The sequence below is a fragment of the Neolamprologus multifasciatus genome, chromosome 22 (assembly GCF_963576455.1).
Source record: "Neolamprologus multifasciatus chromosome 22, fNeoMul1.2, whole genome shotgun sequence".
In the NCBI taxonomy this organism is placed as follows: domain Eukaryota; kingdom Metazoa; phylum Chordata; class Actinopteri; order Cichliformes; family Cichlidae; genus Neolamprologus; species Neolamprologus multifasciatus.
The window spans coordinates 87,501-102,314 of record NC_140459.1 but is presented as its reverse complement, the minus strand read 5'-3'; the positions used below and the strand labels follow the sequence as shown (position 1 = coordinate 102,314).

The 14,814-nt window shown below is 46.4% G+C and overlaps 1 protein-coding gene across 2 annotated transcripts in view; it reads right to left on the bottom strand.

Annotated features, from left to right (window-relative positions):
- Positions 1 to 276: 276 nt before the first annotated feature.
- The window catches only part of cdc42se1 (CDC42 small effector 1), a 16,382-nt gene continuing 1,844 nt past the window's right edge, over positions 277 to 14,814 (bottom strand). For both annotated transcript variants that reach the window (XM_085148562.1, XM_085148563.1), the window contains exons 2-5: positions 8,235 to 8,593; positions 4,618 to 4,722; positions 4,069 to 4,140; positions 277 to 3,318 (exon numbers count right to left, since the gene is read on the bottom strand). In XM_085148562.1, coding sequence (XP_085004688.1) covers positions 4,072 to 4,140; positions 4,618 to 4,722; positions 8,235 to 8,384 — 324 coding nt within the window. In that variant the 5' untranslated portion in view covers positions 8,385 to 8,593 and the 3' untranslated portion in view covers positions 277 to 3,318; positions 4,069 to 4,071. The remainder of the gene's footprint in view (positions 3,319 to 4,068; positions 4,141 to 4,617; positions 4,723 to 8,234; positions 8,594 to 14,814) is intronic.

Here is a 14,814-nt window from a genome sequence, read left to right as displayed (position 1 = left end):
CTCCATGACGACAGCTGAACATGTTTGCTGTGATTTACTGGGAACAAAATGAACCGTCGACCCTCAGAGTTGTTCCCACGTTTCAGTACTTTAGGATCGAAGTGTCATCTCCAAATCGTTGTTTTGTACTACTCTTAGAATAAACTTTCGTCACACGAAGCCACAAACAGGTTTATTCAGCCATCATGAGACACGCGTTACACAAGAAGAATAAAGGTGTTTTTGTGCCTCTGCAGGAGGAGCCGCTTACACAACAGAAGACGCCACACAAACCTCTCATTCATATCACTTTAATGTTTCCTTAATAACCTGTGATCTCGGTTTTTACAACGGTGGAGATGATGTGACAAAGTCAGGTTTCGTAAACACGAGGAGCTGCTGTAGATTTCATTAACGTGACTTTTCCTGCATGCAAAGTTAAAACCTTCCAGATCTTTGAACAAATATCCTCGTAAACCGAGCTCACGAGTCTAATGATCCAGTTTATTACTCAGTGCACAGAAGAGTTTCACATCAGGCATCTGCACATAACGGAAGCAGCTTCAGCTTCGACTTCAGCTCGTTCCTCAGATCTCGCCGGGTGGGCAGACCGTCATTGGACCAGCAGGAAGTGTCATGTTTCACGCTCGCAGCTTTAAAACCCCCACAGCTCGCTGACTGACAGTTCCCTCAGCCAATCAAACGTGAACACAGCTCAGAAGAAATCGATTAAAACTCTTCTGCCCAATCATTTGCATTCACTTTAATCCCAGCGCAGCTGCAGGGGGGCTGCTGATTGGCTGACATCAGAGTTTATCAGTGCCAGACGACAAACAGCTGCAAAAGTAAAAGTTGTTCTGATGAAGACTGGTTTTGGACAGCGTTCCCACCGAGGCTCTTCCAGAGAAGCTGTGATCAGTACTCTCTATGCAACAATAGAATCAGCGTCTATCACAAAATAAAAGCACAGCGTGACACTCGGTGGTTTCCACCTGAAGGGAAAGGACTGTCGACAGGAAGAGGCTTCATTTCCCAGAATCCGAGAGCGAGAATGAGCCACGACGTCGACTCCAGCCTGGAGACGCTTTGTAAACCGCAGTCGGGACGGTTTCTGACGTGGTCAGATTTTTGTAATCAAATCATTATCTGTGCACGACTCCCAGATCCAAACAATCCCTCGTATGCTCCCGTCTCTTTAAGACAGCCCTCCCTAAATCCCACGGTCTTCTCATTGGTCAGTGTCTGGAAACCTGCAGAGTTATAAAAGTAGAACGATGGAAGCTGAGCGTTCAGAGCAGCCTGGACATTTTCTCTCAGGAGGATCAAATACGTCTGATATGACACAAAAAAGGAAGAAGATGCGAGTTTCAACTAGTCTGGGAAAAAATTCACAATGAAACATCTCAGGCTGAACATCTTGATCTTAAGAAAACATCCTGATCTTCTTCAGGCCTTGGTGGAGGTTCAGGTTCCCAGCGTGAGTCTAGAGTGAGAGCAACAGTTCCTGGAGCTACAATGATCCAAAACAACGACGCTCCACAGGAAAACAGTTTGTCCCGGGTGAACGTGTTGGAATCAGAGACCCATCCTTCCTTTGTCTGAAACAGTCCCTGTCTTTGAACCAAAGTACAACACGTTCAGGTTTCAAGTCGAGTGTTGACACGGGTCAGAGGCGTTCCTCACGCTGGTTGAACGGCAGCGTTGACGCCGCATGTCTCAGTTTTTGGCGGGAAGCTGGAACGAGCCGAGTCAAATACTTTTACAAGGATCAGCAATAACTCCTCCCACGCTCTGCACAGTTCACGAATGCACCAGAGGCTCGGGCACTTACGCTCCTGTCGTCGCCATTGTCGCTCTGTGGTTTCCGCGGTAACCAGTCAGTTTCCCCTGACGAGTCAGCGCTGCTGTTAGAGCATCCGGGCACAGGACAGCGTTCATGAACGGCGCGACTCGAATAAATCGACCAATAAGACGTGGCTCACTGTCACCGTGATGCGTTTGTGTGCGAGCAGAAACAATCAGCGCCGGCTCTCACTGGCGAACACATTTAATAACTGGATGTGAAACAGGATGGGCTGGTGCACACAGAGCTGGGACACAGCTGGACCAACCTGCACGTTGGTGTGATTTACAAAAATAAATACGGACGAATCTTCAGCTCTGACAGAAGAGCTGGAACGAAACATCAACATCAACGTTTTCATCAGCAGATGTTTCAAAAACTACAAAATGATCTCTTTCAAGACCACGTTAAACAAATTTGGTTTGTGAGCTGAGATCAACCTGAACATCTGGATAACAGCTGAGCAGATGTGAGACAGCCAATCAGGAGCAGCAGAAGAGTACACACGTTTAAAGCAGTAATAACTGTGACAGCTTACAGACCTTTCAAGCAGTGCTACAAACAGGGAGCTAAAATATGTCATCTGAAGCCCCGTCTGGGGTCCCTGAACCACAGTTTGAGTAACACAGTAATTGGATGAAGAATTTAAAAAGTGTTAAAAATAAAAACAGAGAACTTTCTGAATAATAATGATAATTTTTGGTGTTTTTCTAGTGGAGGTTTAGGACTGTGGGTCCAGTCCTGCACGTCTGCATTTCTATCGTTGTGAGGACCCTCCATGACACAATCTGCAGGTCCTCACATGATCTAACAATCACACAGGTCCCCACAAACACAGACATGTAAGAGCACCAGCATACACAGCAGTCCAGTGTAGCAGGGATTCATGGGACTTTCCCGTCTCCTAAAACAAGAGTCCTTTAAAAGCACCAGCAGCGTCCTGGGAGACGACATCAGGTGATGTAATCGCTTTGGACACGTGATCCCTGAACATACGCACGGTTCAGGATCTGCTGACGAAGCCCCAGAAGGTGTAGTGATCCTTCAGGAGCTGAATACTAAACAACGGGCCATCCTCAAAACGAAGTCCAGTAAAAAACACTCCACAAAAAAACGTGAAATCTTAAATCGAACAGTTTGGAGCCAGAAAACGTTTTCTTTCATAAATACAGACATCCTGTCATTTGTTTGAAAACATTGAATGGATGCTGGGAAATGGAGTCTAATGAGGTTAATACTGACAGGGAAACCTGTAGTGACCAAAAATATTAGTTTTATTCTGGGAACTGATTATCAGTCTTTGTGAGTAAAAACCCCACAGTTATATCAGGCTAGTGCCTCCTGTAGGTGTTCGGGGTTCAGCGCTTTGCACAAGGGCACTTCAGTAGGGTGGAGGAGGGAGTCAAAGCACCTGGCTGGCAGTCACGTGCTAGAGGCGAGGCTCAGTGTGGAGAAGAAAGAGGTCGGTCAGCTGGTCTGGGTCAATATCATCACTCCTAGAAGATGAAAGACACAGGAAACGTCAAACGGTGCTGACTAGTGTAAAATGTGGCAGTCAGCGCCCCCTACAGGCAGAACATCCTTCAATACAAAGGGTCCATCCTCTGGGGATCAGGATAAACATCTGCACACTTCCACAAACACGTGGAGGAACAGTGAACTGACCGATGCTGGAGGTGTGCTGCAGCATTAGAAATATGTAATAGTTACAGTTTAAGGGTGATGCCCTCTACTGGTCAAATGAATGGTGACAAAGGACAAAGTGCGGGGAGGTGGCGACAGGGTCAGAGTGTGCAGGAGGGGTGTCGGGGGGGTGGACGGTCGGGACACCGTCGGAGCACAGCACCACAGCTGGTTTTTGTTTTTCTAAGGACAAACAACTGTAGTTCTGTTTCATCAGGTTGTGTCTGCAGTGACCCTGGAGATCAAACAGGTGCGAGATGCACACTCAGGTTTAACGCAGGGGTCATCGCTGCTTCATCGCTAACAGGAAGCTCGGGCTCAACCACACTAAGGCTGCCAGCTGTCTTTCTGTTTTAACCTACTCAGGGTCACTTTGTTTCGTTATAGGTGCAGGAGATCTGCTTACCACGGCACAGGAAACCCTACAGTCCTGGACTAAATAATAATGATAATCAGTCCTTACTTTACTCATCTTTTCTAAAATGTGATTTTTAACAGCTGCTGCTGGAACATCTTGTGATGCTGAATGAGCTCAAATGAAGAGAGAAGCTGAGCTGGTTTACCGGCTATAACAGGCTGTTCCTGCCGTTCATGTTCGGGCCTTTAGACCTCATCTGCTCCTGGACCGACCCCGACTGTAAAACACAACAACAGCACACATGTATCAAACACAGAAGAATCATGATGAATTAAAATGACACAGTCACACCTTCTTTATAACCAATAAATCCTGTAAATGTTTAAGTGTAACACTGAACTGTATTTGGGTCTTCTCATCTATACAGAGTGAATATTAAAATGCTGTTGCTCTGTAGGGGTTTACACCAATAGAGGCTGCTGGTTCCAGTAGAGGCACAATCCCAGTCTGGGGTCGACGGGCGACCCGCGGTAAAACTCGAGCACGCTACGGTTCAGACTGAAGTGCGACAGCTTCCATCACACCTGTAACTGGTTTCTGTTCAGAGTGACGGTTTCACACACGTCATCGTTCTGCTCAGTGTTTTACTTTGTTCTCAAACGTCCCTGTTAATGTTTTACTTATCCATGTGTACACACACACACACACACACACACACACACACAGTGAGTAAACAGGTAACATTGTTACTGACCGGCTGCAGGCCCTCTGCCATCTCTCCAGAGCCGATGTGTGTGAGGTGGATGAAGTTAGTCGGTTCTCCGATCATGCTGCGATCAATCTTCCTCCTCTTCTTCTTCTATGATCACATAGACACACATTATTAAAGAGTCTCTGATGTGTGTTTGTCCATATTTGAGCCAGATGAAAAAACACCTCCTTCATAAACAGATCATGGAGTTCCACAGGAAACATTTTCACTGCTATGCAGATGACACCCAGCTCTATCTGTCCATGAAGCCAGATAACACACACCAATTAGTTAAACTGCAGGAATGTCTTAAAGACACAAAGACCTGGATGGCCGCTAACTTTCTGCTTCTTAATTCAGATCAAACTGAGGTTATTGTACTCGGCCCTGAAAAGCTTAGAAATATGGTATCTAACCAGATTCTTACTCTGGATGGCATTACCTTGGCCTCCAGTAACACTGTGAGGAATCTTGGAGTCATTTTTGACCAGGATATGTCCTTCAACGCACATATTAAACAAATATGTAAGACTGCTTTCTTCCATTTGTGCAACATCTCTAAAATTAGAAATATCCTGTCTCAGAGTGACGCTGAAAAACTAGTTCATGCATTTATTACTTCCAGGCTGGACGACTGTAATTCATTATTATCAGGAAGTCCTAAAAACTCCCTGAAAAGCCTTCAGTTAATCCAAAATGCTGCAGCAAGAGTCCTGACAGGGACTAGAGAGCGATATGCTTCAGTCTGTAAACAGCATCTGTCGGCTCTCTGTGCTGCGTTCACAGACAGTCGGAGTCTTTCCCCTCTGTAGTGTTGTAGGTCTGCCTTACAATATGAAGCATCTTGAGGCGACTGCAGTGGACATTTGACTCTATAGAAATAAAACTGAAGTGAATCTGTTCCCAATAATCCAGCTGTGTTTAAAGACATCTTAAGACTTAAGAGGCTTATGCTCCTCAGAACTCTCCAGAGCTCTTATCTAATGACAGCGATGGGAACCCAGGTCGAAGTTCAGAGGTCAAAGGAAAATCCAGAATTTGAGGAAAATTAGAGAAGAAGGAGCAAGTTCAGAAATGTAAAAGTGTCAAACACAAATCAGACTCAAAGACCTTTTCTAAGTATGCGAGTCCGTACTCGTGTACTCGGCGAGCACGGACTCGCGATTTGTACAATTGCAACACCAGCGTACTTGATGATGTCACAGGTCTGGAGCCTCTTAATTTAACACACACACACCTGTTTCATGTAAGTTGGCAGTTTGTTATGAATTATAGCAGACGTGTGTGTGCTGTATCTGTTTAGAATAAATAATAAATGAGGTAAACAAAGACGTTGGTGCTGATTGGACAGAGAAACTTTTCCTCTAAAAGTCATAAATGTGTCTCGACTGATCGTCTGGTCAGCTGAAGATTCCCGGGACTGAAGAATCCGTCGTCGGAACGTCGCAGCGTCTCTGCAGATCAGTGCTTCGTAAACAGACACGGGTCCCGCTCGGCCACGCTCCCCCGTCTGAACGTGAATCATCGCCGCTCGGCTGGTGCGCCGCCTCCTCCGCGGGGGTGGCGGTCGTCATGGCAACGTCAGGAATAAAACAACTGCTTGGTCGACAAACTGGACGAGTCACGCTTGACTCAGCGGGAGGTTAAAATAACAGCCGTCAATCATCCAATCAGTGCGAGGCGCACCGGGGTGCCTCCTACTTCCTGCTCCACCTGAACCAGGGGACCCACATTTATAAAACCCTAACCCCCCAACCCCCCAACCCTTACTGCAGCACACGCTGCTGTCATCAGAACAGCCCTTTACTGTCATTAAATTGTCCATTTTACAGGATTCTTGTGTCCGTTGTTCAGGTTTCCTTTTGGTTTCTAAAATAAAATAAATGACACAGTTTGTGGGATTTGTCTGTTCATGTGTTTGTTACGTGGGCCTCTGTCCGTGAGCAGCGACCAGCCATGTTTGCAGTGGTGTGTTTGACACTCTGCGTCTCCCACAGACTTAAACACACGTCTGTGTCGTGTTTTCTGTGTCTGTGCTCCTTCTGCAGGCTTGTAGGTACGTTGCATTTGTTTACAGGGTCACACATGTTTTTAATAAGATCCAAAGTCTGTGACAGACATGTGAGTTTGTCTGTTTTAACTCGTGTCACATGACCTGACCTTCAAACAGCAGTGCAGACACGCTCACTTCAGTCCCAGACACCAGTGTTGTGGTCGTTCCCTTGTGTGGATGCTCTCCTGCACACACCCTTCCTCTCTGCCTCAGGTTATTTCCATGACTCTAAAAACTTGTAATCAAAGCTTTTTCTTGATGTTTCTGAAACGTCAGAGATCAAAGTGCAGAAACTGATGTAAGGTTTACAAACTGAGCACGCTCAGTGGCTTCACAGCTTCATTACGTAACCCTGAGACGCTGCAGAGCAAACAGCAGAAGAAGAAAACAAATCTCCTGGCAACGTCTGTGTTGAACAGCTAAACACTACCCCCACCCTCGTCATCATCATCGTGTAATCAGTGAGTCAGAGCAGTCCGAGCTGCTGCAAGTCTGGAAGGATCATAGCCAGGATCAGCTCACAGACCTCCAACATGGCCGACATCATCCGTCCTAAGCAGGCCAGATGTAAAAGCTCCGCCCCAAAAAGACCTTAAAACGACGTGTTTGCTCGTTGGAGCGGCTGTGGAACTTACACAGGACCTGATTTGATGCTGTCACGTGTTTTGGAACATGGGTGAAATATGTGCAGTCAGCCTCACGTTACACAACATCTTTAGTGCTGACGACAAACTGAGCATGTGCAGAAACAACTTCTCTTTGATTTAATGACGTCTACGTTACTCGCACCGTCACAACTTTATCACAAACAGCTGCACAAAGAGGCGGGGAATGTGAAAATACGCACAATAACGATGAAGTCAAAACGTCCACCAAAACCTTCTGTGATAAACTTTGTGCGGCTGGAGTTCAAACCGGCCCACTTTAACCTACACAGACTTCCTGAGTGAAGTCAGCGCTGGCATCGGTGCGTCTCGCTGTGTTTATTAAAGGTGTATTGTTGCAGAGCCACAATGGAACAAACACAGAGCTAAAAATAGAGCCAGAGGAAGGAGGGAGGAGGAGGCTCTCTGGAGAGAAAGGCCACAGCAGCACTTCCTCCCGTCACGGCAGCGTCGCTACCATCAGGAACCTTTTATTGGGTGTAGCGTGGAGATCTGTGTTTGCGTTCTGTTTATGTCACGTGAAGCAAAAACAGAACCGACGGCTGCAGAGGTCAGAGGTCACAGAGAAAAGGGAAGCTGTCCATGTGTGTGTGTGTGTGTGTGGAGGCCACAGTAACTCTGAGGCCTCGTGGGGACATTTGTGGAAGAGCACACAAGCCCCGCCTTTACCTGTGCAGCGTCACGTTCACATAAACAACACCGATCACATAGCTGTCTACTTCATTTACCTGCTCAGCATCAGCCATCCTTTCAGCTGATGGTCCAAGTTACCAGTTAACTTCAGCTTTGAAACATTTTATCCGCTAACGTTAGCTAACATTAGCTAACATGAATATTTGCACAAACACTGGACTTAGAATCACATGCAGCATTTAAAGTTATCAAAAGACAGCACGTCTCACCGGCGGTGGTTTAGCTACCACGCAGCAGCCCATCTTGTGCCAGAAGTCGCTCATGCCGAGGCTCGGTCTGTCCGACGGCCGGACGCTGCTCTCTGCTGCTGCCCTGCAGGCCAGAGGAGGAACTACAGCCTGAGGGTAATCCTGGGGCATTCAGGCCAAAAACTTGACTGACGACAAAGCTCAGATGGCTAAAAACCCCAAAATGCCGGCGCAGGCTGGAGTTGGGATGTCCCCGATTAATTCAACGGCTCTTTAGCAGCTGAAGAAAAAAAAGTGTTTATTCTACAAATCCGGTGAAAAAAAAAAAAAAGGTCAAATCCAAAGTGTGGAGAGTTCAAAGCTGCACGTTCACGCACGATCTGTGGAGAGAGAAACGTTCATCTGATTAAATGACTACTATCATCATCACAGCTTTAACAGCAGGAAGTTCACAGGCTCCACCTTCACTTTACACCTAGCTACACATTTATATCCAGCCTGCTTTATTTTGAAAATCCTGTATGGATAGATTAAGTTAATAGAAACACCCTGCTGGCTGTCAGAGACCATTTGATTAAGTTTCACAAATATTGTCAGTTTGATTAAAACACTAGAAACAGTAACTAATCATGCTGAAAATACTTCAGTTATTACTGCTTACATAAAGGCTCTCTGAGCTCTGCAGGTTCAAACATGAACGGCTGAAACTCTCACAGCCTTCACATCTCTCCTGCTGTGATTTCCTGTGAACGCTCACATGTCCTTACAGCAGCGCCAATGCAGAGAGGGAACAGCAGATTTACACACAGCGATGAAATGACTGCGAGCCCAACATCTGAGACCCAAAACCCACAGAAAATTCCCCCAAACGTCCCCACATGGCAGGAAAACAGGAACGCAGTGAGACACCCAGCTACGCGGGAACCCTCAGAGACGTCAACAAGGCAAACACATCGAGCATGACTAAACACTGGGTGTGTCCAAACACACAGTCCTGCTGTGTGTGTGTGTGTGTGTGTGTGTGTTCTTCTCAAGCTGATCCTGAAACTTGACTCCAGCTGTTGATTAAATCACAGTTCTGACCTTTGACCCCTCAGGTGGGACATTTACTGAGCGCTGCAGATCAGTGGAGACCGACGCCGAGGGAGCGCTCGTGCACTTTTATTATATATATTCTAACTTCTTACACACAGAACGTGAAACAAATTATTTCTACTTCATTTTTAGAGAATCTAGAAACGTGTGGAAACACTGCCAACACATCTTTGTGTCACGCTGCAGCGAGCTCTGTGTGCTGGTTTTTCAGATTAATAAGACGTGTAAACTCCTCCCACACCTTTCACGTGTGAGCTCATGAGCAGCACAGGCGTGAGACGCTGTTTTTACGTGGGCATGCGGCCCGATGCTACACATGACTGAGCGTCTGCTCTGGACTCAGTCCAGCACATTTCAGCAGACGATAAGGAAAGAATGTGGAGGCCAGGAACATGTAGCTTCACGCTCCACATCCACCCTGATCAGCAGCCAGGAATGCAGCCTGTGGCTCCGACTCCTGACGGAGGCCCAGAGAGGATGTCCTGCAGTCTGTCACTCGAATCATCCTCTGTCACCTGACCTGCAGGATCAGAGCAATCACCTGAAGTTCAGCCTTCAGGTTGAACTAATGCAGCTGTGAGCTGATGACCTGACGCACTACATTTCCCTGTTAGGAGCTGCACTCAGACCTCTAATAGGGCTGCCACGATTATGTCGACTATTAAAATCGTCGTCGACTAATTTAAGTCGTTTGAAGCTTTGTAAGATCCCAAAACACGCAGGAATAAGTAGTAGGATTTAAGAGTGTAATAACGGACTGAAACAGAAGGTGGCAGCACTGCATGTACAAGGATGCCAGCTGCCGTTAAACCCCAATGAAGAAGAAGAAGCTGTGTCCAAATTCAGGGGCTGCGTCCTTTGAAGGCCGATTAAGTTACAGCGACACGGCACAGATGGTCCAAATTTGAAGACTGCCCCAAACGCGGCCAAAAAATGCGCCCTTCATTTCCCCGGATTTGAAGGATGGGTCGGGTGTATACTTCGTGGCCCAACCTATCCCAGAATTCATAGCGCAGCCCAGCTCAGTTTCCAACAATGGCGGCAGCTAGTTAGTTTTAATATTACTCTTTTTATTCTTTCTGGGTCACAAAATAAACGTTTAACATATTTTCAGGCGAGAATGTAGCTGTGTAAACCTCAAATATCTGCTCAGTTTATCAAGACACCACATATTTTCAAAAGCGCTCCGACGTTTTCGGAGACGTCTGTTAGCCACTAGCTCGATAGCTAGCCGGGGGCTAGGCTAACTAGAGCCGTGAGAACAGTGAACCCCCCGCCGTCTTTCGCTACTCAGGTTAAACATGATATATAAGTCACTTAGATAACTTAAAATGTTATTGTTTGGCTTTTTTCAGTATTTTATTTGTTCCTGAGTAAATCGGTTTGGCTGAGATTAAAGTTATAGTTTTTACACAGCTGAATAAACATCAAGCAGACAGCTGATTATCAGAAGTGTGAGATGCTGGAGAATTTACTCCGGTGTCCTGTTATATTTTAGATAGCAAGGAGTTTATTAAACTTCACCAAAACAATCTGCAAATTTCATTAAAATTTAATAAACTATCATCTTGTCTTTATTTTTAGTTAGCACATACCTGAAACACTTAAAGCTGTAAGCTAATGATAGTTATATAAGAGCAGATGCTGCTGGTGCAATAAGCTGTAGTTTTACGTCCAATGGATGATGATCTGATTAGTCGACTATCAGAATAATCGTGGCAGCTCTAACTCTGGATTGTTGTGAATGTGAGCTGGGAGAAAAACACAGCTACAGCTGCTTTTTTTGTCATGTGTGACGTCTAAACACGTCGCTGAACCGAGGCGAACGTTTGGGTTTCTGTCGGTGATGTGAAATCGACAGCTTCATCCTGGAAAGTCTTATCCCTGTGCCTGAAATCAGAAGTCAGGCCTTTTCCTGCAGGAGTGATGTGAGCGGAGGTAAATGTGTAAACTGTGCGTTTGTGTTTGCTAGCAGGAGATCTGTCACGTGATGCCAACGCGAGGAGGAGGAACAGACTCTTCCTCCCTCGTCTGGCTGCAGGTGGTGGGCCGGTCTGATTAGAGGAAGTGAAACGAGTCTGTTTAACAAATGTGCGAGGAAGTTTAAGGTGGAAGTGAACCAGAGGTTTCATCTTTATCTGACATCAGGACAGTTTCATCTGTGACAACAACAGAAACTAACCCGCAGACATCATGTGATCACCATCGTCGTCACAGCTGACCACCTGATCTGACCACCTGATGTGACATCAGCTGAGCGTTCATCAGCCCGGAGGCCGAATCAGCTGAAGCAACAACAACAACAACGGCCCGTTTGTCTGTGTGGGACGACGGCCTGCAGGTCACATGACAGAGGAAGGCCTTTATTTAAACACATCTGCTGAATGACCTCTGACCTTCATCAGCTTCTGCTTTTTCATCAGTGGAAGATTCTTTGTGTTTAGTTACTGTGACATTTTGACTGAACAATCTGCTGTAAACATGCTGCTGGACCTTTCTCCTTGAGCTCCACAGAGAAGCTTCACAACCATCCTCCTGTTTCTGAACCTGTTTCAGCCTCTGAAGGAGCTCATCCAGCTCCTGTCTCTTTAAGACCTCCCATCTGATTGGCCATCTCCTGGAAGCTTGCTGAAGGGCAGCACCTGTGTGGCTGGAGCACATGCTCACTGTTTTCTGATAACGTACGATGACACAGAAAGGTGTGACATGCTGACATCACAACAGCGTTCAGTCTGAAGCCTAACGGGTTATTGTCACACAGTGGACTCAGCGTTGGACACAAACACCCCACAGCTAAACATGCTCGTCCTGAGCAAGTGTGGCCGACCCTGCCTGCAGTCTAACACTAACACATATTGGTCTTCTTTCATTTCAGTCGTGCTTCTCCAACACGCTGGCGACACACGACTCCATACTTCAGGTAAATTCTTAGATAACAGGCAGACTGAAGTGCTTTATTTTCTGCTTTCACTTCCTCCTTTCTAAACTGAGACTCTGGCTTCCTGCTGATGCTTATCTCAGCTGATAAGAAGAAAAAACACGGTGCAGAGGAAGGTGACCGTTTACACCGCTACGACAAAAACAGGGAAATAAATCAACGAGTCTGTTTGGAAACTAAAGTGATTCAGCACCACAAACACACCTGTGACACACCTGTGACACACCTGTGTGATCACGACAACGTCACTCACACGCTTCAGTCCATGAAGAGCATAAAGGTGTCTGTAAGGTCAGAAAGCGCACGCACACACACACACACACACACACCTTTATGAAGTAATCGAGGGTTTTTAAAGACACCTCTGTGCTGAACTGGGACCCAACAGAGTACCTTCAGTACTGCAGTAACATGGTCACATGTCCATGTACCATCTACTCCTAACGAGCTGCTGATGGTTTGGAGACTCCTGCAAACTGAGCAACAGTCTAGTTAATGTAAAAGGCCGACTTCTCAGTTTCTGGTATTGACTCTGCAATAGTCGGCCTCATCACTGATGGAGACAACAGGGAGTACAGAGGACTGACCCAAGACTGGTGCCAGCTGAACTACCTCCAGATCAGCACCAGTAAAACCAAGGAGCTGGTGGTAGACTTCCACAGACACAAACATCCTCCACTGCAACCACTGAACATCCAAGGTATGGACATCGAGGCTGTGGACAGCTACAGGTAGCTTGGTGTTCATCTGAACAACAAACTGGACTCATAACTGAGACGCCCTCTACAGGAAAGGACAGAGCAGGCTGTACCTGCTGCAGAGACTCAGGTCGTTTGGAGTGGAGGGCCCACTCCTGAAGACCTTCTATGACTCTGTGGTGGCCTCAGCCATCTTCTATGGTGTGGTCTGCTGGGGCGGCAGCATCTCTGCTGGGGACAGGAAGAGACTGAACAGGCTGATCCACAGGATGCCCTCTGGACCCAGTGGAGGTGGTGAGTGACAGGAGAACGGTGGCTAAGCTGTCACCCCTGTTGGACAACATCTTCCACCTCATGCAGGAGACTCTGACAGCACTGAGCAGCTCCTTCAGTGGCTGCAGCACCCACGGTGTGGGACGGAGAGATTTCACAGGTCTCCCCACTGCTGTCAGACTCCACAACAAAGACTCCAACTGATCAAACACATCCACACATGTGCAATAACACTAAGTGCAAAACTCTTTCTGGCATCGTTGTATTATACTCAGTTGTATATAGCATTTGTATTCTATTTTTATCCTATTGTATAGTTTATTCTATTTTATTCTACTGTATATAGTATTTTATTCTATTCTGTACAGTTGTGTACTGTATTTATTCTTATTGTATTCTAATTTTTGCTTCATAACTTTTGCACTGTCCACTTCCTGCTGTGACAAAACAAATTTCCCACGTATGGGACTAATAAAGGTGATCTTATCTTTATCGTCTTTATCGACGTCTCAGCATCATCGCTGAGCGTCCTGACTCGTGCGCTGGAGTTCAGACAAACTGTTCAATGCTAATCCCACAGGTCATGTGAACAGATGCTCGCTCATCAGAGGAAAATGATGAGTGTAAGTGTGTATCATCGACATACGAACGGTGGGATGATTCTTTCTGTACTAATGCGAGCGTGTAAAGCTTTCACAGTAATGGGACAAACCTGAGAAACCACAGAACCGTTTGTTAGTGCACATCTATGACTGCTGCATGAAACATGAACACTTTGTCCCTTTAGATATGATAAGAGCCAATCAGTCCTTATTACGAGGAGCTCAAAGGTTCATTCATCTGTTTGTAGTTAGGGTTAGGAGTCTGAATGGATCCAGCTGATCCCAGCACGTTTCAGACAAACAGACCAATAAAGCGTCTGCACTGATTTCATCTCATAACCATGTTTTAATGAAACGCTGCTCGTTACTCCACATTCACGCTGACGACGTGTTGTTGTGTAGATGATGAGATCTTCACAGTGACGAACTTTATTCTGAAATTGTTCCACAGTTTGTGTCACGTTAATCAAGGAACATGAACGCGTGTGAACTTTACATCGACTCTTCTTAGACAGCACGTGTGCTCGAGGCGGCAACACGTTGTTTCAACAATGCAACTCTGTGGCTGCTTTCACACCGTTTATACCACGGCAGCAGCTTCAGGTCTGAATCACAGCAACACCGTCCTCCACCTTCACACCGGCGTCTTCGTCCTCAACCTCCACACCGGCGTCTCCGTCGTCCGGAGAGCTAAACGTGAGCCACTCTGCTGTGTCTACTTTAAATCATTCAATGAAAAATAAAAGTGTCCAGATTCACATCAGCCACGTCTGTGGTGAGCTGTCGCTTCACACCAAACCAGATGTTTCTTACAGATGTTCCTCCCACCGAGGTTTCAGCAGCTACAGAGAGTCGTCATTAGAAGCTAAAGTTGGGTTGATTTGAAGTCTCAGACATCAAACATGCTCTGCATGCGATTATTGAGTGAAAGTGATGAATGATGCTAATCGCGAGCCTGACAAGGCTGCATTCCTCTCCCTGTAAGCAGCTGATGC